Consider the following 26983-nt stretch of genomic DNA (forward strand, 5'->3'; position numbering starts at 1 on the left):
TGGTTTTGTTTGTTTGTGTAAGAAATTAGTTGAAAGTCCACTGATATAAAACTGGTGTTTGTTTTTGTTGATCTCAGGTGCTAATCGTGTGACCCTCGAGGACTCCAACATCCTTCAGCCAATGGGACTCACTGTGCTGGGGAATCACTTGTATTGGATTGATCGTCAGCAGCAGATGATTGAGAGAGTAGAGAAAACAAATGGGTACAAAAGAACTAGAGTTCAAGGCCGGATTGCTCACCTAACAGGCATTCATGCTGTGGAAGAGCTTGATGTGGAGGAATTCTGTGAGTTTTTTTCAGTATCTCCCTCTTGCCCACTGTCTCTCAAAGTCCTTATCCAGCTGAATATTGTAATAACGTTACCCAGTGGGCCTCAAGTAAGCCACGAGTGCTTTCAACTTGGCCAGTCGATCCTAGAAGAGAAGGAGAAACAAGTTCCTCATCTTTGTCCAGAGGAATATTTCTCACAGCTAGAATATGTGATTTTACGGCTCTTAGTTAGCTTATTTGTACAAGCTCACATGAGTTGAAGGCATTTGAGAAGCTTCCTTCTGAAAGGGGTCATGCATGCAGGGCCTTCATTTTCTGGACTGGTGGTGCAAGTTTCAGTGGTCTGAGGGAGAATGCAGAAACCTCTTAAAAGTAGTCACTCCTGAAAGTTACAACCTACAGCCTCTCCTGCTTAACAAGAATATAAAAGAGAATATAAAAGCACAAACAAGATGTGAGAAACAGAGGAATCTTTAAACTTTGTTGCCTATGATTAATTGCCTTGTATAAGGAATGTATATTTGTGTATAATGCTCTAATTTTAAGAAGAAATTATTTCACTTTGCAACTTTCTGTGCCACGTACACTAGTTTCTGTGATAGCTGAAAGTATTTTCAAACTTGCCTTTGTGAGTAAGCTGTTACAAATAAGGTGGTATAAATACTTAAAATGTAATAGATTCTATGTGTAAATTCTATGTCAGCTTGAATAAGCAGGCAGGAGACTAGGTCTCTTCTGACTCTGTAGGGCTGGGGTCCTCAGAGTGATGTCACTTCGCTCTGCCTGTTTCTTATCCGCCTAGTGTTCATTTACAGTGATTCCATTAGGAGCACTTGGGTATTCAGTGCTTTGGGTAACCAATTAGGGAACACAACCACGTAGCTTCCTATCTTTTTTTTTTTTTTTTAAATGTACTGTGTGTGCTTATATTGCAGTCTTGAGAGTAATTGGGAAGTGGAGGGGCTAGGTATTGAGCACTCTTTAATATTAAAGGAGAATTCTGAGGTTTTTTGCAGTTACATTGTGACTTATGTGAATTCTTGATGCCTGGCTACCCTAGAAATGCAGGTGGGATGACCCTCCCAAATCTGCCTTATTCCGCTTCACCTGAGCTCCCAAATTTTTGAGAAGTCCCTTAGAAGTCTCCATATCACTGTGACTGGGACAAATGTAGCCCTCTTGAAATCAGCTTTTGAACACTGAACTGAAAAATCTGTCAATTTATCTATTAATTTGTAGTGAAATCGTGGTTACTCAAACAGAAATGGTTTATGAGTGTTTCTGTGAGTTTGCCCTAGCTAGAAGTAGTTATGATTTCTTTTATGCTGTCTAATATTCTTTTCTGTATGTTTCTTCAGCTGGGCATCCATGCTCCCATGATAATGGTGGGTGTTCGCACATCTGTATTGCCAAGGGGGATGGGACTCCAAGATGTTCATGCCCAGAGCACCTTGTGCTTCTACAGAATCTCTTAACATGTGGAGGTGAGCTATGTTTAACATCACTGCTAAGCAGTTTACATCAAAAAAGATGGGAGTTGCATTCCAGGCCAAAATGTGGATTTACACATAGTGATTGCCTGCACATGGTGTGTTGTATTATGTGTTAAATTGACCTTTGATTATTTTGCCAGCTTTTTTCTGCTTCAGTTTTTGGACATATGTGACTTTTCATTGTAAGCAGCATAATTTTATTTTACCTTAAAATACTTGCATCTTCTGCTGAGATTTTTATAGTTGTATGATGTGACTGGTTCGTGCTTTAAACAAATGCTTATAAAATGATATTGCACCAACCCATTATGACCTAGCAGTAGAAACTGTGCATGTGATTTCCACAGAGTGATACTCCAGTGTTTCAAATTAATTTGGCCTCATAACATGAAACACTATACTATCTAGTTATGAAATGCAGGCAAAAGCTCCATTGCAGTGCTTTTTAATGAAGGTGACTCTCTTTCCATGTAGTAGACTTTTCCTTTAGACTCCGCTTTCACAGTCCCAGGATTTTTGAAAATTGTTACATTACACTTGCAGAGGGGATTAAAAACAAAACAAAAGTAGTTTCTTTTTGTGAGGCATCATATCTTAAATAGTTTTGCTCTGTTGGTCCTCTTGACTTTTTATGCTTTTATTATGCTGCTGATTTCATTTTCTGGCTGAATTCTGAATAATGGGACTGTCACTGCCATTATAAATTGTTTTCTTCCCCATCACTGAAACACACTGTGTGGTTTTAGAGTAGTGGTGATTACATATCCAGCAAGCAAAAAAAATGAATCTATTTATATTTATTGCTTTATTGCTGTTGCACAATGAGATAGTCTGCAACAAGTTTTTAACCTATCTTTTCTGCTGTCGTAGCAGCCAATAGCCAGTATTTCAAAATAGAATAGTAGCTATTTTGACTGGAGAAGATGTCCATGTACTCTTATGGATGCTCTTGACAAGTTTTTAAATGCAAGTTTGTGCCTGCCAAGTGCAACATTAAATGTGGCTCTATATGCAGAAGTAGTGATCTGTCTGTTGGATTATCTGAACAGAACAGAATATCAAAACAGAATATGAAAAATTAAGTCAAGAATTATCTCAATGTGTGTATCTGTCATTATCGTACCTACAGCTGTCAGGTCACTGGGCTACATTTGTAATTCTCATATTGCTACACAAAATATTCATGGGACAGAATCTAGTTGGAGGTCAGTACTGGGACTAGCACTATTTGATATTTTCGTCAATGACCTGGATGAGGGAACAGAGTGTGCCCTCAGCAAGTTTGCTGATGACACTAAACTGGGAGGTGTGGCTGACACACCAGAAGGCTGTGCTGCCATTCAGTGAGACCTGGACAGGCTGGAGAGTTGGGCAGGGATAAATTTAATGAAATACAACAAGGGCAAGTGTAGAATCATGCATCTGTGAAAGAACAACCCCATGTACCAGTACAGGTTGGCGGCTGAGCTGCTGGAGAGCAGTGTAGGGAAGGGGACCTGGGGGTCCTGGTGGACAGGAGGATGACCATGAGCCAGCAATGTGCCCTTGTGGCCAAGAAGGCCAATAGCATCATGGGGTGTATTAGAAAGGGTGTGGTTAGTAGGTAGAGAGAGGTTCTCCTCCCCCTTTACTCTGCCTTGGTGAGGCCACATCTGGAATATTATGTCCAGTTCTGGGCCCCTCAGCTCAAGAAGGACAGGGAACTGCTTGAAAGAGTCCAGCACAGAGCCACAAAGATGATTAAGGGAGTGAAACATCTCCCTTATGAAGAAAGGCTGAGGGAGCTGGGTCTGTTTAGCTTGGAGGAGACTGAGGGGTGACCTCATCAATGTTTACAAATATGTTAAGGGTGAGTGTCAGGAGGACAGAACCAGGCTCTTCTCAGTGACGTCCAGTGACAGGACAAGGGTCAGTGGGTGCAAATTGGAACACAGGAGGTTCCACGTAAACATGAGGAAAAACTTCTTTACTGTGAGAGTGACAGAGCACTGGAACAGGCTGCCCAGAGAGGTTGTGGAGTTTCCTTCGCTGGAGACATTCAAAACCTGCCTGGACACATTCCTGTGTGATGTTACGATTTGGAAGACCCCGGCACGGTGTTGGACGCCTGTAGAGAGAGAGGGTCTTTAGGACCCTGAAAGACTGGAAGGGGTCAGTATTCCCACCCACTTCCTGTTACAATCTATTAAAACCAGGAGAGCCAGAAGTGGGGCCCTTCTTGCTTCTTGCTCCTTTCACCCCTGCTTCCCCACGGGGTCCCTCCCATGGGAGAGTGTCCTCCATGAACCTCTCCTCCATGAGTCCTTCCCATGAGTCCGGAGCTGCTCCAGCCTGGGCTTCCCACAGAGTCACGGGCTGCTTTGGGACTGTGAGAAACATCTGTCGTGCCAATGAACATGCCCAAACAGATCCTTCAGCGAAGCACAGTTTATTTACATTCTTGCAAGAATGGATGACCTAAACAAGTAGGCACACCCATAGCAAGGTGAATAACGGTTTATATTCCCTATTCCCGACGCAAAGTTCCCTCCCCTGTTTCCCCACTGGCTGGGTACTCCAGGGTTTACAGCCTATCCGACGCTTCAAATTATCCTATAAATTTCCCGCCCCTGTTTACACATTCCATTCTAGCAGTTTACTTTTTACCTTTTAAGGTAAAATTTTGACCTTTCTTGCCCCCTTGGCTGTCTTTCCAATTAACAAAATGATCTATACCTACTGGTGCCATCCTGCTCCTAGGAGCAAGATAGAAGTGGCTTTGTTCGGTCTTATCTTGGGCGATAAATCCTTCTCCATGTTCAGATCCCCCAGATGGAGCCCAGTTAAGTCCCTCAGTTTCTTGGGCCGTAAACCACTCTTGGTGTAATTGGAATGTGCAGATATCTCACTTATCTCAAGCAAACTATATATTGCTAACACTAGAGTATATATGTGTGTGTATATATATATATATACTTTTTTATATATATATATATATGAACCAAACCTGACACTATGTTTCTAACACTAGAATGCAAAATCAACAGTACATTTCATTTCTAACAGGACTGTCACCTCCCCTGGCACTGGGGCCTTCCAAAGCTGCATAATCCAAGTCCATTGGCAGCAAATCGGAGTCCACTGGCCACAAAATCCAAGTCCACTGGCCAAGTTCACCCCTCCTGCTGCCTTCAGAGAATGTTCTACCACCTTCCTCCATGAGTGCAGGGGGACAGCCTGCCATCTCAGCATAGGTTGCAGGGAAATTTCTGCTTGGGCACCGCCTTCCCTTTCTTTCTCACCAACCACCAGCAGCACTCTGCCTCCCCAAAACAGTTACTCCTTTTTCCTCAAGTGCCCACTCTGCCCAGCTCTTACCTCAGTTCTTTCGTATGTTAATCGCTGAGGAGCATCTATTGTCCCTCTAATGGCTCCTTGGCTGGTTTTGGAGCAGGGGGAGCTTCTCAGCTTCTTACCATAGCCACCTCTGTGGTCTTTCCCCCACTACCAAAAAACCCACCAAACCAAACCAGCACAGATGTACTCTGAGTGATCCTGCTCTGGCAGGGGAGTTGGACTAGATGATCTTTCGAGGTTCCTTCCAACCCCTGAGATTCTGTGGTTATGTGATAAATCAGAAACTTAAAAATAATAAAATTTTCAAAAATCAAATGCATTTATATTTTTATTTACATTTTGTTTTTCAATCTCTTTATTATACTTGAATATCATTCTTGAAGATTTCTCCCTAATGAAGGAAGGACAGCAGCACTTTAAAAATAGTTTGCATGTAATTGCAGAGCTCTAGGATCTATAACAACACCATCAGAAGTACTCATACAAAAGTATGATAACATACGTAACATACATAACATACAAAAGCTGATAACAGCAGCTGTGAAGACCTCTGTTAACTGGTTTAATTATGCCACAGGGATTTGACCCAGCAACCTTTGAAATCAATGGAGATGTATCTCTTTGCTGCAGTGCTATGACATGCCCCCCCTCACTTTGAACATAACTGTTTATACATTGATTGTTTCTTTCATTGATACCAATGGTGAAAAAGTGTGTGCTCATTTACTCTGTTTAAGAATTAGGAGCATTCTTGATCTGAATTGGTTTTGTCTTCTGACATTCTGAAGAAAGCAACTATGGATGCTTTATTAGAGCATAATTGTTGCATCTCTACATGAGGTTATAGCTGTTGTTTAATGTTACCAGTGTGTGATTGCAACTAGAGCATCAGTATGAATGTGGAACAGATTGATGCTAGATTGATGCTGGACTCTTGGGGTTAATAAAAAAACAACTTTGAAGGGTCCAACAAACACAAAAATGGCTGTGCATTTCTGTCTCTGACCATAGTGAAAAAATGTAAGAACAGGGCAGACGTAGAGCACTCCTCTGACTACTCTCTGAACTTCCAGAGATCAGCTGCCAAGACACAATCCAGCAAGAGGACTTAGTGTAATGTTTCAGGCCTTTACAGATATGTTTTTCCATTCATATTTTTCAATTCTTATCTGACTTGAAATCTGCTCTTGGAGAAACCACTGGAGAAATAGAGAAGCAGATATTTTAGAAGCAGATGTTCAGTGTTTTAAGTGTATTCATTGCCAATTAACCAAATATGCCAGGATTTTTTTTGATGAATGTTCTAGGCTAATATAATTTCAGGGATTAGAATTGTGTAGAATGTGGTTTGCATTCAGAAGCTGAGTATTAATTTTAATGTATGTGCATAGCAGTGTCTTGCAAAACATGGCTGTTAGAGCCAAAATAAGCATTTCTAGTTGCTGTGCCTAGTTGAATGCTCATGTGCTTACACTGGCTTCTTCAATCAGTGTCCATCCAGGTTTTGTTATGAAGCTGGAAAAATTTCATTCCTTATGCAAAAATCATGTTTTCCTCTTTGCTAGAATATTAATATTGTCACAGAAGAACTTCAGTCCAGTCATGTGTGTTTTTCTTGAAAAACTCTTGACACATTTTTACTCTGTTGCATGGACTAAAATTGAGTATACAAATGTGATTTGTTTTCTCTTTCTTCAGAACCTCCAACTTGTTCACCAGACCAGTTTACCTGTGCAACTGGAGAGATTGACTGTATCCCAATGGCATGGCGGTGTGATGGGTTTCCAGAGTGTGATGACCAGAGTGATGAAGATAGTTGCCCCATTTGCTCTGCATCCCAGTTTCAGTGTGAGAAAGGACAGTGTATCGATGCAAACTTGCGGTGTAATGGAGAAATTGACTGCCAAGATAAATCTGATGAAGTGGATTGTGATAGTAAGATTAATTTTCCCAAACTCATTGTTCTAACATAAGCATCCATTTGGTATTCTAACTGTTCTTTATATATATTTATGATTTTTAGTTTCAAATGGGGAAAAACTGCCATAAACATAAGCCTAAGTAAGCTAACCCCTGATTCTGTTTTTCTTTCCCTCTTTCTTATTTTGTTGTTCAAATTAAACTTTTCCATAGCAACATAAATTGCTAAGCATGTAACTAGAGATATGGGGGAGGTTGTGGAAAGTATCTTTTATCCCTATTCATAATGAAAACAGGAAAGAAATTGGCACGACCTACCACATGCTCTTTTTTCCTGCATAATTACCATTTTGGCCTGCAGTTTCCATGGTGTCCACTTCAGCTTTGGACAGTGGTTACTGCAAAGTGCCACAGAGAGGAAGAGATGAACTTAATCCTGTGGCTAAATTGGCTGTTCTGAGACTTTACTTTTAGCAAGCTGATGTTTATAATCCTGAATGTACCTTTCTATGAGAAAGGTATAGACTGATGTCCAAGGAACTCTTGCTTCTGGAGCTACTTTGTATGCATGCATTCAGCTGTGGGATCTGGGTCCAGGAGAGAAGCATGGGTGGGTTAATTGGCATCTTCCTTTTATTGATGGGTAAAATTGCATGTTCTCTATCAAGTGTCAAGACACAGCTGAAACAGGCACTTGTCTAAGAGATGGCTACATGGCTTTTAATTGCTGTACAAAATTTCAGGAGTGTGTTCAGTAGTGTGCCTCTTGCCTTATGAAGCCTCAGGACCCTTGGCTCTACCCACTTAGAGGATAACCATTGCCACTGAGCCAGGAGGGTAGATTTTTGTGAACATTGCAAGGAGCAGTTTTGTAGATTTGCAAATCTTCTGTAACTCTTAAGCCTGGACACCGGAACACCAGTACCTTCTTTGCAAACAAGAAGAGGATCAGCCAGGTACAAGTTCCTGCCTGTCTTGTGGGAGTTGGTGCTTACTACCTGTACTTCTGCTCTGCTTCATCCATCATGGAGCCCATATGCATTACCCACACACAGAGTCAAAACTGAATGTGCATTTGTTCATCTCCCTGTGAAATGGTGGGTGTTGGTAAGCAAACTTAATGCCAGTGTTCTTGACACCATATGAACTGCAGGCACCTGCTTAGCCCTGCACAGCCCCTTTGAGGGCACAGATGAGCCTTACCATCTGGTCTAGAGTAGTTGAAGACATTCTTTCAGTAGTTGAATGCTCAGTGGTTGTATGCCTAGTCTTCTGCAAGCACTTAGGCTACCCAAGGCTATACTTTTGTCCAGGATGCCGTCTGACACTTCCCTAGAAGGCCTATGAACATACTCAGTGTCCAGGGAGAGAGAAATGGCAAAAGTGGCCCTTGTACTCCTCAAGATTCTTTACAGGCCAAGGCCAGAGTAGGTTCCTAAGAAAAATAAAACCAATAGACCTTTCTCATCCCTTAGTGTCTCAGCCTATAAGCCACTGTGTTTGGGGAAGCGAAGGTGGCGTATATTACATTTTTCTTCCTATGAGGTTTATTAAGGTGGTGAGGCTAACTGCACCTAACAGCCTCATGCATCAGAGGTATTCCCTTCTGGTCACAGCAGTGATAATCACTGCCTTTCTATAAGTCTGAGTTCAGTGCCTTGATTCTATCAGAAGTTGCTTCTCCTGTCTCCTGGTTTCCCAAGGAAAACTTTTGGAGAGTTGAGCCCGAAGCATTGGCACAGGGGTTGCAGATTATGTCTAGAAATCACCAAATAAATGTCCCTGGATATGCTTAGGGTTCTTGTCCCACATCTTCAAGACTGTGGCTCTCATCTTTTTTAATTTATTGTGAAACTGTTAGCTGGTTCTCTCATACCTAGTGGAAGTCACAAAGTTAACAGTCAACTGGATTACGATGTCACTGAAGAAACTTCATCTCCTGTAGAACATAGGTTCAGTGCTTCAGGTTGTCCATTGCTGGATCAAGAAAATACTAGGAGTCCAAGAAGGTAGGACAGCAACAGAAGATATGGCACATAAGAAGGGAAAGGCTGTTAAGTCAGAAGTCTTGATGGAAGACAAAGCACCAGCAGACAGTTGCAAGAATAAGTAGAGGAGCTGGCAGTTATTGGCAAACAGAAGGGTGTGCACGGAACTTGGCCCTTCTTACGGGGCCAGCCTAAGTTTTGTGGTGGGAGCGCTAGATGCTTTTAGAGCCATCAACATGTGTTTTGTAAGCACCATAGGACCTTGTGCATCTGCACCCAGCTTACTGAGAGCATAACAGTCCAAATCAGGAGTTGATGCATTCAGACCTTCTAGCTAAGGTTTTTTGTATTTTTTTCCCCATAAATGATTTCTGCAAACCAGACCAAGTAAAAGTAAGTATGGCTATTCATGAGGTGCACTTTACAGCAATATGAGTGCTGTGATCCAAAACATGAATGTGGATCTCCTTCAGAAAGAAAGAACCTTTCTTCTTTTTGCCTAGAATAACCTAAATTATGAACCTTCTAGGATTGCTGGTTATTGGCACTTGCAAGACAGTCTCTTTACTGATCATTTAATATGCTTTGACTTGATGGAGATTCCAAATTAAATTAACAAGTCCCTTTTGCTGAAACAGAAGATTCTGAATATACATAAGAAATTCAGAAGTTATTTAGCAACGTTATACAGGGCTACTTAATATAGTATAATCTATGTAAGGTTTTATAATATGCCAAGTTATTACATGTTTTTAAGATGTCAGGTGATAAGCTACACTTTGTTAGTTACTGGATGAGATTCTTGCTCATTTGATCCTAGTTTTGCCCCAATAGGACTGATTTGACTAAGGATGAGGAGTTACTGGGATAAGAATTTTATTTTATCCCCACTAAGTAACAAGAAGAAAGATGAATCGAAGAAATTCAGACTTGGATTTTACCCTCAGCAGCAAAGCCAGGTTCTAGTGTGTGATTATAATTACTTGATTATAATATAAAACGCACCATGGCTTCATGTCTCACTTATTTTGGTTTTTGTAAGATGCTCAAATGCTCCCATACAAATAGTACTTAATATTTTCTTTCTTTCTGTGCAGCAGTTTGTCTACCCAATCAGTTCCGATGTGCAAGCAGCCAGTGCATCCTCCAGAAGCAACAGTGTGACTCCTTTTCAGATTGTGTTGACGGTTCTGATGAGCTCATGTGTGGTGAGATGTCTTTCCTTGAGGTTCAAGTGCTGTGTTCAGGCATAATGTCCTCCATCCCCGTGCAGAGCCACAGTTTTTGCATAGTAATATTATTTAAGGGAAGACTAGTGAATTTTGGCCAAATACTCTCACGTATAGTCAAGCTCTTCCATTGGTCTGTGCAGCAAAAGAGACTGAGCTTGCAGCATGGTGTAGCAAGTCTGTAATTCTGTTATTCCAGATAATGCTGTCCAACAGCAATAGTGAAGAGGAACTGAAGTCCCAGTGTTACTTCAAGCTACTTCTAAAATGCTGCATGGGATACAATGCTGCCTTGTGTAGATGTGCCTTCAGATCTATACCCAAGGGGACCTGATTCTGCTGTGCTCAGTACCTTGGAACTTGAAGAGCTGCTGCTAAGCCTATGGAGGCTTTTAAAAATGGGCAGTCCTGTGCACTGCAATTACAGGGTCACGGTGGACACTAATTATGTGGATGAACTAACATGCGATCAATGAACAGTGTCCACAAGAGACCACAAGCTGGTCTCTGAAAGTGCTGGTGGGAAAAGAACGTAAGAAAAGATCTTGATTTTTCTGATAAAAATGTTACCTTGAATTCTCATGACAGTAGGTATATACAAGTTCCAGGAACACTGCTGGCAGTTTCTGTGTTAGTTCTTAGCAGAGTCTGTTATTTTAAAGCCCAAAATGGACAGTAAAATTCACTCGTGCTCTGCTTGCCATGTTCTTGGTTTTGCACCTTGGGGTAGACACATGTATGAAATTTTTCAGGTAATGGAGCAGATAAAGGGAGCATTTACTAGCTCATGAGTGGTCTAGCAAGCTGATTGGAACATAGCATTTTAGAACAAAAGCAAATGCATGTTCTGATCTGTCAGTAATTAATTCTGAACAAATACCTTGTGTTGGGTTTGTGTACAGAAATGCTACAATTTGCTTAATAATGTTGCCTATAGGAACCTTGGCTAATTGTGAGGTTTTTAGTATCTTAAGAGTCATGTCAGGTTTTGTTTGAGGGAGGGAATACTAACTTCTCTGTTCTGCCCCCCAACATCCCTCAGGGTCCTAAACACCCTCTCTTTAGGTTCTCGTATTGATACCATAAAATTAGCCTCAAACCAAAACAGGGTTTCTGACATTCTTTGGTCTGATGAGACTTAAAAAAGGAGCAACACTTTTCCCTCTGTTAAAATATAACACTCTACAATCAGGTTCCTTTTTTGTTTTTCTTTAAATCGTTTGGAAAATATCTCATTCATGAGCATGGCAGAAAGTGCTGGGACTCTAGCCGTGATCAGCTGGTCTGAGAGTAAAAACTTGAGACAAGCTTTGAAGAGAGCAAACACACTCCCTTCTGAAGGAGGGACCTCTCTAGGTCCTCATATTGATACCCTAATAGGTGTAGTGGGCCTGGGCCCCCTCAAACCGTAATGGTTTTCATTGAAGACTTTCATATATGTGAAAAAATAGGTGTCACATTTATTTGGCAAGAATTTTTAATGTGCTACCCATAAAGGGGGGGGGTGGGGGGTTGGGGTATGATATGTAGCTCGTGAATAACTGGGAGCTGACTGATTTGCTGCACAAGCTCCAGGGCAGAAACATACATATGCCTCCATGTTTAAATACTTCCTTTTTTTTTTCCTCTTCTCTTTCCAGAAAAAACAAAGTCAGCCTCAGATGAGTCACAGCCACACAACAGTGCCATTGGTCCTGTCATTGGTATAATATTGTCACTTTTTGTCATGGGAGGAATGTATTTTGTTTGCCAGCGAGTGGTGTGTCAGCGCTATGCTGGGCCCAGTAGTCCCTTTCCACACGAGTATGTCAGTGGCACCCCTCATGTGCCTCTTAATTTTATTGCACCAGGAAGTTCTCAGCATGGCACTTTTACTGGTAAGGACCTTACATCTAATCAGTACCATTACATTGTCTGGATTCGGACTTTTACAGGTTATTAGGAGTGCTAGATGTGGAATTTTCAAAGAGCAGAAATTACATATTGATCTGCTCAGTGGTTTTGGTATAAATCTGTAATTTGGATCAGATATGCAAAAACTATAAGATACATTTCATTAGGCATCTTGCCAGATTTTCAGGTGCAATTTTTGTGCTAGGCTGCATCTGCACAGGTATCTACCATTTTGATAGGAAATCTACAGTATTTTTCTAGTGAAAACATCCTATTTAAGTAGTTCATCCTGGTATATGTAATAAAGTCTGTGTTTTGCATAGGTGTGTCTTACCTAAGACTTACAAAACACTGTGAAGAATAGTGAAGCATGAGCAATAATGGAAACTAAGAATGCATGTGCCATTCAGCATTCTAGTGAGAGCTTGTTGAGTGGTTCTTTGTGTCCTGTGCTCAGATGTCCTTGTTTCTGTCCTGTCCATCAAAAGTCTTTACAAAGTTTTGTCCTGGTTGCTCAGGATTGATAAATTGTTCCACAGTTGAAAGAAACAGAGGAAAAAACGAAGCATCTTGGTTTATTATAATACAAAAAAGCAGGGGATGAACCTCCCTCCCAAAAAATCAAACAGCAAATGAAGAACACAAGCAGTCTGAGTGTAGTTTTGTAGTCTGGCTGCTCATTGTCTGAAGTGTATTTACAACATCCCCTTTCACTTAGCCTATCTCTGAGACAGCTTTTCTATTTGCTTTCAGATAAAGTATTTATTATCCCTGTGTGTCAGTCCTTCATCTGTAAACCAGCAAAAATTCTCTACCTCACAAAGGAGTCAAAGCATCCATTCAGAGAAGTACTTGCAGCTACGATGCTGAGATTGAAGGACGACTTGAAGTACACATAAAAGCTCAGGATATTCAGCTAATAGATAAAGAACACAGAAATCTCATGTCATCAAAATAAACACTTAAGTTATGCACCTCAAATTATTTTGCAAATGTAGAATATACTTTTTCATAGAGTAAATAGCAAATTCCTAACTGCAAAGCCCTGAGAAGAAAGAATATGCATACTTATTGTTCAGGAGGCTAGAAAGAAACTTCACCTGTAAACCTGCCAGACAGGGTCAGAATATAAGAAATCCATACTTTGGAGTGCTTGGAGTCTGCTTTTAATGTCAGCTGAGAATCAGATAGATTATAGAATGAAATTATCTGGCAGTTCTTCATATTAAACCATTTTTTGAGATGTGCAAATTTTTTCTTCTAGCCACAGCTTTGAAGATAGCCAGGTACAACTTAATTTATCCTTTCTCATCCTTTAATTACTGTGGTCAGCTGTTCCTACTTAAATTATGTTTTTATGTTTATCAGCAGGTTTTTTTGTGGTAGGAAATAAAATTTGAGGATTAAATGATTGCAGGTGAAATCTTTGCCATGTTTTTTTCAACTGGCCTTCACACTAAAGTTTTTTTAATTAAAGCAAGTATTGGTGGTTTTCATCTGTACCTCTGTAGGTGCTAAACAAAGCTGTCATTGCCATTCTCATTCATATTTGTTCGTTTGTTCTAATCCATATTGCTCTGACAAGTTACAACAGCTAAAAATATTACCATTCTAATGAAAGACAGATTCTTGTTACTATGGCTTTTCCAAAAAAGATAAGTAGTCATGAATGATGATCACAAATAGAGTCACTCTGCTTGCAATAAATGCTTTCTGCAGCTGAAAAATTTCTGAAAACTTCGCAAACTAAGCTCTTCTATTAATACTGAACAGTCTAAAAGAAGAAGAAGCTGAAAATATATTGTATTGGAGTAAGACACCTTGGAGAATGTTGTCTTCCCTTTTCCTGTCACCCAGGTTTTCTTCCTTTTGCCTTTGCTGATTTTCAGTTTAACCAGTAATAATTTTTCTTTTGTTCATGTATTTGCAATTTAATTTCTTTGGATGGAAATGAACAATTTGGAGGTCTCTAGTTTGTTTTTCTTGGGCAATGTATAATGGTTTCTTTGCAAATGCCTGAGTTCGTTTAATTTGAAAATTTCTTCTAACAATTTGGGTGAAATGTTTGGATCAACTCTTTTAGAGATTCCTTTTTCAGCAGAGTGTGAGAGCAGGTTGTGAGGAGTTCAATGCTGCAGTTAGGCAATAGGTGGTCTGGGGATGAAATGTTTTCTTTACAGAATGTGGTGTTCCTTGGGATCCTGAGGTTTTCACATCACTGTTCCCAAAGTGACCACCAGTAGCATTGCACAGGTTTGCTGAGCTGTGGATTTGTTTTCTGTTTGCATTCATAGATAAAGCTGCAGTTTACCTAACCTTGTTTTCCTCTCTGTCTCACTGCAGGCATCTCTTGCGGAAAGTCCATGATTAGCTCCATGAGTCTCATGGGAGGAAGCAGTGGTGCTCCCTTGTATGACAGAAACCATGTTACCGGAGCCTCTTCAAGTAGCTCATCCAGCACTAAAGCCACTTTCTACCCACAGGTATGTATTGAAAATATGCCTGTGAGTTAGATATCTCCCTCTTCTGAAGAAGAGGAAGATGAAAATTTGTGCTACTAAATAGAATGGTATTAATGGTTGTTCTTGGGTGTTACTGTTCATGATATACAGGCCCCGTCCAACAACCACTGAACTTCAGAAAAGGGCCTTGTTGTACATCAAGATTACACAATGCTATGTGATGTCTGACAGATGGTACTCAGCTGAGTTGTTTCTGGGCACTTCTGTTCTTCTGTCTAGACTTCCTTGGAGATGCCACCTCTTTGTAAACTCTGATGTCAATTGCCAAATGACATTTTGCACTGCATAATACTGCAGGCACATGTGGAATGAAAAGACAAACAAGACAGGACAGGACTGAAATGCAAACATACAAGAAATAAGCTTGGATTGCTACTTAGATAAAGTGTCAATTGTTGATTCAGAAAACCAAGTACGTACAACTAGGTGAAAACACTGGTACCAGCAGAGGTTACTTTGCTTGGTTTTTTTTCAGCTGTAAGTTAGCTCCATTTCTGACTTCTATTTCAAGTGGCAGAATTTTTGTCCCCATATCAGAGTTTCATGAATTCAAAGATGTATACTATGACTAGAAATTATTCTCTAAGAATATGTGGGAAAGACATGCAGAGGTTATTATTTGGCAACATTTTGTCGTATGACAGTTTTTTCCTTAGTGTTCAGAGCAATACATACATTCACTCTTCTGTTCACACAGATTTGCAGAGTCAATCTGTTACCTATTGAGGTGATTTTTCAGTAGTATTTAATGAGAAGCCCACATACTGTGTGTGGGTACATGTGCATTTGTGTTTCTATGTAAACTTATATGTATGGGCATTTTGATTTATAGTGTTTTGACCAATGGCAAATGTGCTATCTCTCCCCTTTAAGACAGACAAAGTTGGAAGTGAGAGGCTTGTGAGCTTATCTATTGCTACGGTAAAATTGGTTACTTCTTGCGTTACCTTCTCAGTGCAGCCATCAATAAGCTAGGCACAGCTAGCAGATGTTTGGAACTCAGCAGCCCTTGTAGCTTGTCTCATATGTTTGTCATGGGTTAGTGTTGGTAGTGGAGGTGGGGAACACAGAGGCGGCTGCTGGAGAGAAGCTGCTGGAAGCTCCCCCCGGCTCCAATTCTGGCCTTGCCTCTGGCCAAGGCCAAGGCTATCAGCAATGATGGATGCACCTCTGCTGTTCGTATTCAAGTAGGGGAAAACAAATCTGATACAAGACCTGCAGGATAGAGGAAGGTAACAGCAATACCTGAGCAGAGATACCAAGTTTGGTGAGGAAGGAGGGGGAGAAAGAGGAGGTGCCCAAGCAGAAATTTCCCTGCAGCCTGTGGTTAGATGCAGGCTGTGCTGAGGCAGCAGGCTGTCCTGATACAGCACATGGAGAGCACAACAGAGCAGCTTGTGAAGGACAACAGTGAAGCAGTTGTGGACCTGCAACCAGGGAGGACCCCACGCCTGGGGAGATGACTGCACCTGAAGCTGTCCATGACTTTGTGGGAAGCTGAGTCTAGAGCAGTCTGTTTCTGAAGGATTGCACCTTGTGGGAGGGACTTGTAAGAGGGGTTTGTGAAGGACCCTTTCACATGGGAGGGACCCTGCACTGGAGCAAGGGAAGGCTGTGAGGAGTCTTCCCCCTAGGAGGAAGGAGCAGCAGAAAACTGTGTGGTGAACTGATCGTAAACCCCCATTTCCCATCCCCCTGTGCCACTGAGGTAGAGGAGGTAGAGAAATTGGGAGGAACGTATTTAAGATCTGGTTTTGTTTTCTCTTTCTCCTGTTCTGGTTTGATCAGTGATAAATTTATTTTTTCCCCGTGTTGAGTCCGTGACCCTAAATTGTGAGTGAAATCCTCCCTGCCCTTTTCTTGAGTCATTTCCTCAAGCTTTTAATTGGATATTCTCCTCCACATCCCACAGTGCCGGCGGGAGCCGGGGGGTACAGCCCGGGGGAGGGTGAGTGAGCAGACGTGTGGTTGTTACCAACTGGGCCTAAACTGCCACACTTAAGCTTCACCAGTGTCTCGCTAACGTGATGAACAATTTCATGCTAGTACCTGATTGATGTGTTAGCGCCACACTAAAAAAGGATGAGTGGAAAAAGCTTAGCTGAATTTATATTAAAAAAAACCCTTACCTAAATGAATCTTGAAAGAGGAAAGATGCCCAAGAGTTGATCTGCCTGTGCCATTCTAGTGGGATGTGTTGGCCAAAAGACCATTGGACTTTTGGCCGAAGATAATCTGGCTGTTACTGGAGATTCCTCTTCCACACTTTATGCAAATTCAGCCAGGGCCTATGAAGACGATACAGCTTTCCCGTAGGAAAGACATGGTGGATTCCTAGAAGGAAGAAGTTGCAAGGGCTTTGCTATATTAAAGTTACTCCTTAATCAAAAATATTTTGGTTTGTTCTACCTAGTAGCTAATTACTCAGTTTCAGGTTGATAATACAAAGGAGAGATCTAAGCATCTAGTTATCTTGGCTTCTTTGTTTTGTTTTGCTTAAGACATTGGAGTGGTACTGAGAGATGATCCAGTGAATAGAGACTAGGAAAGAATTTGTGTCAATGGAGTTATGCCAGTTTATATACCTGAGAACCTGGCCACAGGTGTGCCAGCTGACACTGTTTTTGTATTTAATCTCAGTGTGAAGTGGTATTGATGTAGCTCAGGATGCTAGTAGAAAAGCCTTCAGAAGTAGCATGCAGTGCTTCTCCAAGGAAGAGGATTTCTGGAGAATACTCTTGGGGCAATTACTCATTTCCCACAGCTGACCATGGGTGGTATTCAAGCTTGTCTCCCCTCACTTGAATCTGGATGCTAGACTTGTCAGTATTAGTAGTAAAGAGCACAATGATCTCCACTACTGTGATTTTACAGTAGTATTATGAGAGAAGAACAGAAGAAGAGAGGACTCAGAGTCACAGAACTGTCATGGTTGGAAAGGACCTCTGAGATCACTGAGTCCAACCATCAGTACAAAAAAAACCAACAACCCAAACACAAACAAACACACACACTCCACCAGAAAACACCCACAAAACCCCTCACAACGTTGGCCACTAGCACACGCCCTAAAGTGCCACATCTACACATTTCTTGTATACCTCCAAGGATGGTGACTCAACCACTTCCCTGCACAGGCTTTTCCAGTGCCTGGCCACTCTTTCAGTATAGAAATTCTTCCCAATATCCAATCTAAATCTCCCCTGCCACAACTTCAGGCCATTTCCTCTGGTCCTATCTGGCCTATCCTCTGGTCCCTGTTTACCTGGGAGAAGAGGCCAACATCCACCTCCTGACATCCTCCTTTTAGGTAGTTGTAGAGGGCAATGAGGTCTCCCCTCAGCCTCCTCCACTTCAAACTAAGCAACCCCAGTTCCTTCAGCTGCTTCTCCTGTTACTTGTTCTCTAGGCCCTTCACCAGCTTGGTAGCTCTCCTCTGAACACTCACAATGTCCTTCTTATAGTGAGGGGCCCAGAACTGAACACAGTACTCAAGGTGCAGCCTCACTAGTATTGAGTACAGGGGCATGATCACTTCCCTACTTCTGCTGTCCATGCTATTCCTGATGCAGGCCAGGATGCTATTGGCCTTCTTGCCCATCAGAGCACACTGCTGACTCATGTTCATCCAGCTATCAACCAGCACCCCCAGGTCCTTTTCTGCTGGGCAGCTTTCCAGCCACTCTTCCCCAAGCCTGTAGCATTGCCTGGGGTTGTTGTGACTGAAATGCAGGACCTGGCATTTAGCCTTATTGAACCTCATACAATTGGCCTTGCCCCATCGATCCAGCCTGGCCAGGTCCCTCTGTAGAGCCTTCCTATCCTCAAGCAGATCAACGCTTCCACCCAATTTGGTGTCGTCTGCAAACTAACTGGTTATCTATCATACTGTCATGGTCACTGGGGCAGGCCATAGTCCTAGGCAGAATGCCCAAGGCAGGCTGTGTACAAGATGCTCACATCAGTAGCTAGGCGCTACCATCAACACCAGTGCTGTATTTTTCCACATTGGAAGGAATGAAGCACTGTCCTTTTTTTTAGGCCAGTGTCCTGCTTGCAGTGTCAGGGGTTCTGCTTCCTGCTAGAGGAAGTCTCCTAAAGGATGCTGAACCATAATAAGCTGTTTTCCTAGTGCAAGTGTTACCAGCAACCATGTATATGCACACACAGGCTAGGGCAGGCTATAACTATTTTTCAGCTCTTAGGCTCTTGGCATTGACAACTGTGCCAGCAGTAAAAAGGAAGTATTCAGGGAAGGATGGAGTTGTATTAGTTATAGTAGAGGAACTTGGCCTTCCAACCCAGCTGTTATTTTCAAAATAAGTAGAGTTGTATAATTAACCCAAACTTTACTACTGCTTTTTCCTGTTATTTCTAGATCTTGAACCCACCTCCTTCCCCAGCTACTGATCGCTCCCTGTATAATGCAGAGATGTTTTATTCCTCAAACATTCCTTCAACCACGAGATCGTACAGGTACAGCTCTGATAAAAAGGTTTGCTAAATCTACTGTTGATCTGCCCTTTAGTTTTGGATCTTAAGCAAAATGTTCTTGTTCAGACTTCAACTTGTTTAAAAAGACCTTTCTTAATAAATAACCATTCAAATGGAAATTATGCCAATTTTTAGGTTAAACATTGGCTTTGTGTTTTTACTTTGACACAACAGGGTTTAGCACATTTCAATACATTGTTGCTGAGTAATAATGCAATATATGTAGGTTATATTGCTGCGTAACAGTCACTTAGCATCCTGTATACAGAAGGTTTTTTCTGGTGTTTTCTGTTCTGTTTCTCAAGCTTACCTTAAAAATCACTATTGAGTCAACCCGTTTGTTAGTAACTGGGCTAAATGGTCATATCGGTCTCCTCTGGTGGGTCAGGGGCTGGAAGAATGCACTGCTGCCTTTTTTCCCCAGATTGCAACAATTGCATGTGCCTTTTTATTCTTTTTTTATTATTTTTTTTTCTTTTTTCTTTTACAGGCCATACCTTGTACAAGGGATAGCTCCACCCACAACCCCATGCAGCACAGATGTTTGTGACAGTGATTATACTACTAGTCGATGGAAGGCAAACAAATACTATATTGATTTAAACTCAGACTCAGACCCTTATCCCCCTCCACCCACACCTCGCAGTCAGTACATGTCAGCAGAAGAAAGTTGCCCTCCATCTCCTGCCACAGAACGAAGCTATTTTCACCTCTATCCCCCTCCACCCTCTCCTTGTACAGACTCCTCCTGACCTCAACAGAAGGAACTTTTCCTGTAAATATTTTAAAATATGAACAGATTTTAAAAATATATTCTATGATTTTAAAACAAATTGGGGTGTCAATTTAAAAAAAGAAATGTGAATAAAAATGGGTGGGAGGGATGGGGCTGTGAACAACTGTACAGAGGAAGAATATTTATAAAATTGGTGGATTGTTTTACTTAATTTCTATTCTTTTGTGCCATATTTGCCTTTTTGGAATAATGAAAATTACTCAGTCTCCAAAGGATCTGGGAAGGGAATGTTGAACCTTTTTGCATTTTTAAGTCACCTTTTTACATGCAAAGTGTTTGCAGAGGCATGCAGCAAGAGGACATGGGGCAATGGTTTAAAATTTGAAGAGGGGAGATTTAGATTAGGTGTTAGGAGGAAATTCTTTACTGTGAGGGTGGTAAGCCACTGGAACAGGTTGCCTGGGGAAGTCCCATCCCTGGCAGTATTCAAGACCAGGTTGGATGGGGCTCGATCTAATGGGAGGTGTCCCTGCCCGTGCAGGGGGATTGGATCTAGATGATCCTTAAGGTTCCTTCCAACCCTAACCTTTCTATGATTCTACAATAAGTGTAATTAATTATTTATATTAATGTAAGCCAAGAAAGCAAAGTGGCTTGTGGGAGAAGGAGTCTAAGGAATGATGTACATTTATTCAAAGAGAAGAAAAACATGTTTAAATAAAATTTTTAGTTTCTTGTCTCTTCACTACCACTGAGAGAAAATGTGCAAAGATCACAGACCTCAGATGCTCCTCTTTGTAAGTGAGTTGAATGCTTCCCAGCGGGACTTGTATGCTGACGCTTGGATTTCAAATCTTCCTCTCCACTTGCTTAACACTGAACTGGAAGAACACTTCTTTTGGCCAAAACTTCCAGCTTAACTAGGCCCACAGAAATCATGCTCTACCTCATGTCAGTGCCACTCTACACAAAGCCAATTCTGGAAGTGACTCAATCTAAAAAAGATAACCAGCCCTAAACCACTTGGTTTAGCTCCAATCAGTTCCCCAGTTCACTAGGTGAAGGGTAGCAAAAGCAGTTGTGTTGACCTGTGGGTAAGTGCAAGGGTCAAGTTTAAAGACGTAGTTAAGCTAAGAGAAACACCTGACAAACTGTTTGATGACTGACTTGGAAGAGACTGTAATAGTTAGCTGCTTCCTCTTTTTCCCAGAAGTCCAGTAATTCACTGTGCCAGACCTCTGAGATGTTCATCTGTATTGACTTCATCAGAAAATTGCTGAATCTCTGTTCAGTTTCCAAAGTGGAGTGATACAGACATTTGTATTCATTTAAATAAGGAAAGTTGTTTGTTTTTTGATGGGTTTTTGTAGAAAATGGCATAGCTCAAAACAAAAATGTTTGCCAGTCAGACAGTTTAGTAATATCTCATAATAATTTTCCACAAAATTAGTTCAGAATTAGAAGTAGACAGAAAAAGCATAAGGGAGGAAGGAGACAAATACTTAAATCTAGTTGTGTTGAAATAAAAAAGATAAACTCTCATACAAACTCTTGTAACCAAAGGACATCAAAATCAGCAAAGTGCTCATGTTCCCAACTCCTACAAAAAAAAAAACCCTTTGGGAATGGGGGACTAGGATCTGTCCCTTTCCAAATGCAGAAGATAAATTTTTGCTTTGATTGCTCTCTTGCAGTAACAAATCAGATTGGGTGTTGTATGGCACTTTACGAATTCAGGTCTGGTGATGATAATGTGACTACCTGTTTGGGACATCTGAGGGAAGTTTTGAATATGCAAATTTGCATCTGTTTCTGCAGCTGCTGAGCAACAGATTTGTTAGGCCTTTGACAGCCTTAATATTGTTGGCAACAATGAAAACTTTTCTTGTTTGAACTTAAATTGTACTTGGGTTTGGGTCTTTTAGAAAGTTATTTAAACGGTGTAACTCTGGGACAGAGATCTTGCTTGTGGTGGTGAAGGGGCTGGGACCACAGTGTTCTGATCCAGTTTGTTTTTTTAGACTTAGTCCAGTTGTGTTCTTCCTATCTATGTTGTTCAAGGATAGGATTTGTGCTGTTACTGGTACATTACTAAAACTCTTCAAGAAGCTTTTACCACCTTCATGTTTAAATTGGCACTTGAGAGTCTGATTCCAAAGAAGATGCTCACTATTTTTCATGGAGAAAAATGCAGCATTGAAGTTTAGGAATATGTTCATTCCCCATTATCAACATTAGTAATACTGTAGTATGCCAAGAGGGACGAGATTGTAGGTTGTTACTCTTAGAATGACTTGGCAGATATCTGAAAAAGTATTAATGGTTCAGTGAAACAAAGAAATTCTCATGTGTTCATGTTCCATGAACTAAATTAGATCCACAGGGTATTTTATGTACCACATCAATCATATAAAGGAGTACTTGTTCTGCATTACAGCAGTTAGTTTCATGTCATATGTAATTTTGTGCATGATAAATATCCACTATTTATAGTATTCATTAATTTAGTTGCTTTGTGTTACAGTTCTAGTTTAGAGACATATTACATTACTTTATCTGTATTCCTGTGGTGACACTGGATGCAAAATTACTTTTTTTTTTCTACTCATTAAACCACTGATCTTTTTGCAGAGGCACAATCCTGTAACAGTCATAACCACTTCATCTGAAGACTTGTATCCTATTACAAAGTTTGGAGTTGAGTCCAAGAAAATTAATATTCTTGCTGAGAGCTAAACTGTCTAAAGAGTCATATTCTTCTGGAGCTTGACTGTTCAAAATGAAGGAAACACTTGCTGAATGAGGTTGGATTAATTGCATACATTTTGTTTTCAGCTGAACATTCATAGCCTCCTGCTGCTGCTTTCTGAGAAATTGCCTCATCTAAGGCATTTGAAGTTTGGTGATCAGCATCTAAGACCCACACTGCTCCATAATGCTGACTTTAAAAGCTGCTTCTAAAAAAAAAAAAGGTATCAAAATTTAACATTGTAACATTCAAATACCAAATATTACTTTTTGTTGCTGCAGACTATATATTTTGAAAGGACTACTGCCCTCCTGATGCTAGAAAAAAAACAGAAAGAAAATTTGAATGATGAAGAGCAACTTCTCTCCAGAAATATCCTCAGTGGGGTCTTAGTGGTTTCCATCCTGTGAACTTTCAGGCTAAAATGTAGAAATTAGGTGCTATTTTCTTCTAGATCAGGATGAGAGAAAGAGTTGCAGGGAATTAGTGAATGCGTATGACAGGTTGTGGCTGTGGCAGTTCAAGGCTGAATAGGATATAAATAGGGGAAATCTGTATTTTGGTGAGGTTTAGGCATAGTTTTAATAGTGCAAAAGTTTTCTATGAGAAAGTTGACTGAATTAGAAGACTTCTCCCCTGAGAACCTGCAGGGGGATACATGTGTTTGGACTACCTGTGTGAGCTTGTGACTACTTGAATCAGTGTTTTCAACCACTATTTTCCAAGGCCATTATGACTGCCTATTAGCACTTGAAACAGCTCAGGGTGTAATACAGAACTGTGTCTGGAGACAAGCTAGTAGTGGAAAAATTATATTATTGATTTTGTGTTACATTTAAAGGACAGATGTTCTAGCAGAGAACCTTTCAGTGCAGTCAAGAAAGCAACTTATTCAGGTCATCATCTCTCATGTCCTATTTGCAGGACATGTGTAGCAGCAGTGTAAAGCTGTAACGTTAATGGACAAGACATGATCTTTATCAGTGAAGTATTCTTTAATTTCAAGTAAAATTTTGTGTAAATTATAGCTTGGCTTTACTTCAGCTGTCAACAGCCATTGCACCCTGAAATTTGCAATGGAGATTCTGAGGAAACTCCATTAGCACTACCCCAGCTGTCTTACTGCTTCAGTTCTCTTCTGTTTGGACAGATTGCTAAAGAGCACTTAGGCTCTTAAACTAAATCTATATGTTTTCTTTAGTACAGCGTCATAGTACAAAATGCCACAAGTCTAAAAATGAGATTCTGCCATTATTGAAATGTTCTAAAGAGGAAGGCAGACACAAGTAGAAATGAGTTTCATCTTTGGAATAACGGGTTTGACATTCAGTAGTAAAACTTGATCTCTCTGGTTTGCAAAGGGTGCAAGCATTTATCTAAAAATTCTGATTCTTTTCAAAGTCGCAGCAAAATGGTCTTTCCCCTCAACACCTGTTCCACACACCTAGGATGGGCCTTCAAGGAATCTTCATCTGATAGCTAGAAGGTCATATGCTAGATCTAGGATTCACCATGTTCTCCACATTTTTATGGTAACTATAGTCTTTTGGATTCTGGGGCTTTTGAAATCCTGAAGCTTTGTGCACAGTGATGAAGAAGGATTTGGAAGCAGAAGCATTTAGTAAGGGCTGGTCACACCGGGCTGGTCTGCCAGTCACACAATGTTCCTCCATTGCCTACAGGCTCAGATCTCTGTTAGGGAGAGCTCCTGCGCTACCCATCATCAGAGCCTCTTGAGCATGTTGTACTACTTTATGAGTGTGATCAGTCAGACTTCATTAAAGATATGTATCCCACTTGCTTCAAACATTTTCAGAAGCAGATCTTTTCTGATGTCAGTTATTTTGTTGGGGGTATATGCTGAATCAATCCAAATTACTAGTTGTGCTTACAATTGTACTACAAGCGATAATCCGTTAATGTCAGGAAATTAAAACAGAAGACAAGCATGTTCCAAATAATTAATGACACACAAGAGTCCCTAGCACGGAGCCCTGAATTAGAAGTAAAATATTTCCTGTTACAGTGCTGAAGATCATTTTACAAATGACCCTGTTTGGACAGAGCCACAGTCCAATATGATAGTTGTTTACTAATCAGTTACTCTGTTGTTTCTATGCTTTTATTATGACACCATTATGAATTATGAGTACAGTCTTCACTGTAAGTTCAGGGAAGGTTGAATCTTAAATTCTGAGAGATGTCTGCTAGTTCTACTGCTGTTCCCTTAGGTACTGCAACACTTTCTGTTCATCATTAAATGTAAAACCTCGTTTCTTCAGCTATTGTGAGTTTAGTTAAACAGCTTAAGGTGTTTACCACATATTAAAATAATTATTAGTATACATAGACATTTCAAATCCTGTCAGGTCTTCTAGCTTTCCTTCCTAAGAACACTTACTGTAGTTTCTGTAAAGGAATATTTTCTTTAATTTGTTTATTTTGAAGTTTGACAACTATGCTGTGGGCTTTTGCACATAAGATAGTACTCCCTGGAGGGAAAAAAAGGAAAAAATGGCTTTAAAACAATATTAAGGATAGGATTTATCGAAATCAGTCTGATACAATGGCTTCTGCATTCCACAACAAAATCCTTCAAAATGCCATGTCCTGACATACTGACTTGTGACAGCAAGCTGCTGCATCCTGTCCCCAGCATGAGCCATGCCCTTGTTGCAGCCCACCTCAGGAGTCGGGGATGGGTTCCTTCCAGCCAACACAGAATCCTGATGGATGGAAGACCACAATGGCCATTCCTAACTGGGTCATTTTATATTGAAAAAATACATTCAGAGAATATACTTAGGACTTAACCAGAGGAGAAAAACAAGTTTGACAGCTATAGTAAGTGACTAGCATTAATGTCTTTGCAAAGTAGGTACTCCCCCTGACACACCTTTCTCTAAATAAGAATGTTGCTAAACCCTGTGACAGCATTTCCAGGGTAGCTGTGTTTGACAAAAGTAGTGATATTCTGGTTTGATTTGTACAGAGATCTTGCAGTGTGTAAATAAGTATAAAAGTATTTTGGTTGCAACAACAAACAATTGTAAAAGGAATTCATCGGGCTACAGAGCTAAAACAAAAGCAGTTGAAAATGGGAGGACTGTTTTGGTTTTGCGTGTAAAATATGGAGGGCATTGTAAGAAAATCTCTTAACACAGGCTGCTTTCCTACCTATTTGTATCATAATTGCTGCTACTGTAAATGTACATGAACATACAAAGATTACCAAGAATTTTTATTATAAAACTCACACACATATTAAAATGTGTATTCTGCAAACAACCTAATAATTACAACTTTCTATATGTATAATTTTGTAGCATTTGTTAATACAGAAGACAACCAAACCAAATACTTCAGTGCCTTGCACATTTCACAGTTCACCATATTAACTGGGGGAAAAAGTAAAGTCTCAAATCACAAGCACCCCCAGTTTTCACAAAGCTTTGTGTCATAGTTAGGGTTCTCTTCAGTTAAAATACATTACATCTACAAGTTGTGGAACTAACTGAAAGCTGACAACTTCTGAATTTTTTGGAACATGCATCTTGAATTAGTAATATAATGGAATTTCTCTTGAATGTATTGTTTCAGGTGAACTTTGATTTACATATTTGTATCTATTTCAACAGAAATCTTGATACCTGTCAAAAATACATAATATTTTTTAAAAGATAATGCCACTAACCAATGCTTAGGTATTTGGCAATTAAATTGACACTATTTTCAGATTGTCACTATGTTTCATTAGAGCCATAAAATCTTTGTTGTGTTACAGAAAGTCTTTACCAATTGTTTTTCCAAGCATGGCCTTCTAGTATACAAATGAAGTTGGTAATTCTGTCTTATGAAAAACTTCTCTGAAGTTTTTATCACTTCAGACCATTATAAGTTAACCATTTTCTAGTAATTAAACCACAATGTTTCTTTATGTTAACAAAACCAAAGTCTTGTTTGAAGTAACTGGTATTTTGTATAAATATCTGTACAGATAACAGACTCTGTATTTGTACTATAGATTATGTAGATTTTGTTTTATAATAAATACTTGTAAAATATTTTATTAGCAGCCCTATTTATGAGTGAAGCTGTTTTATCTCCTCCAGTAGAGACAACCAGCCAGTATCACAATTGGTTAGGTGCTATGTAAGGATAATGTTGCTGTCTCCTTGTTTATAATTTTAAAGTGTACAATAACAGCAAGAGCAAGCAGGTGAAGTGGAAAACTGATCGCCTTTAGAACTGCAATTGTTTGCTACCTATAGAATTGAACACAAGTTTGTCAGCATCATGACCTTATAAAAAATGTTACCCTCTATAGGAATCATCTTTGTTTTTTGACTAG

General features: G+C 40.3%; 1 protein-coding gene across 7 annotated transcripts in view; it reads left to right on the top strand.

Moving 5' to 3' along the window:
• LRP5 (LDL receptor related protein 5) overlaps window positions 1-26699 on the top strand; it is a 170337-nt gene extending 143638 nt beyond the window's left edge. For 5 of the 7 annotated variants that reach the window (XM_051620242.1, XM_051620246.1, XM_051620244.1 and 2 more), the window contains 8 exons: window positions 78-287; window positions 1631-1756; window positions 6800-7036; window positions 10107-10217; window positions 11879-12115; window positions 14475-14614; window positions 19032-19129; window positions 19638-26699. In XM_051620242.1, coding sequence (XP_051476202.1) covers window positions 78-287; window positions 1631-1756; window positions 6800-7036; window positions 10107-10217; window positions 11879-12115; window positions 14475-14614; window positions 19032-19129; window positions 19638-19899 — 1421 coding nt within the window. In that variant the 3' untranslated portion in view covers window positions 19900-26699. Of the gene's footprint in view, window positions 1-77; window positions 288-1630; window positions 1757-6799; window positions 7037-10106; window positions 10218-11878; window positions 12116-12884; window positions 14438-14474; window positions 14615-19031; window positions 19130-19637 lie in introns of those variants that run through there. The other 2 variants (XM_051620243.1, XM_051620247.1) reach the window with 2 other exon arrangements.
• The last annotated feature ends 284 nt before the right edge of the window (window positions 26700-26983 follow it).

The sequence above is a fragment of the Apus apus genome, chromosome 5 (genome assembly GCF_020740795.1).
Source record: "Apus apus isolate bApuApu2 chromosome 5, bApuApu2.pri.cur, whole genome shotgun sequence".
Classification (NCBI taxonomy): Eukaryota; Metazoa; Chordata; class Aves; order Apodiformes; family Apodidae; genus Apus; species Apus apus.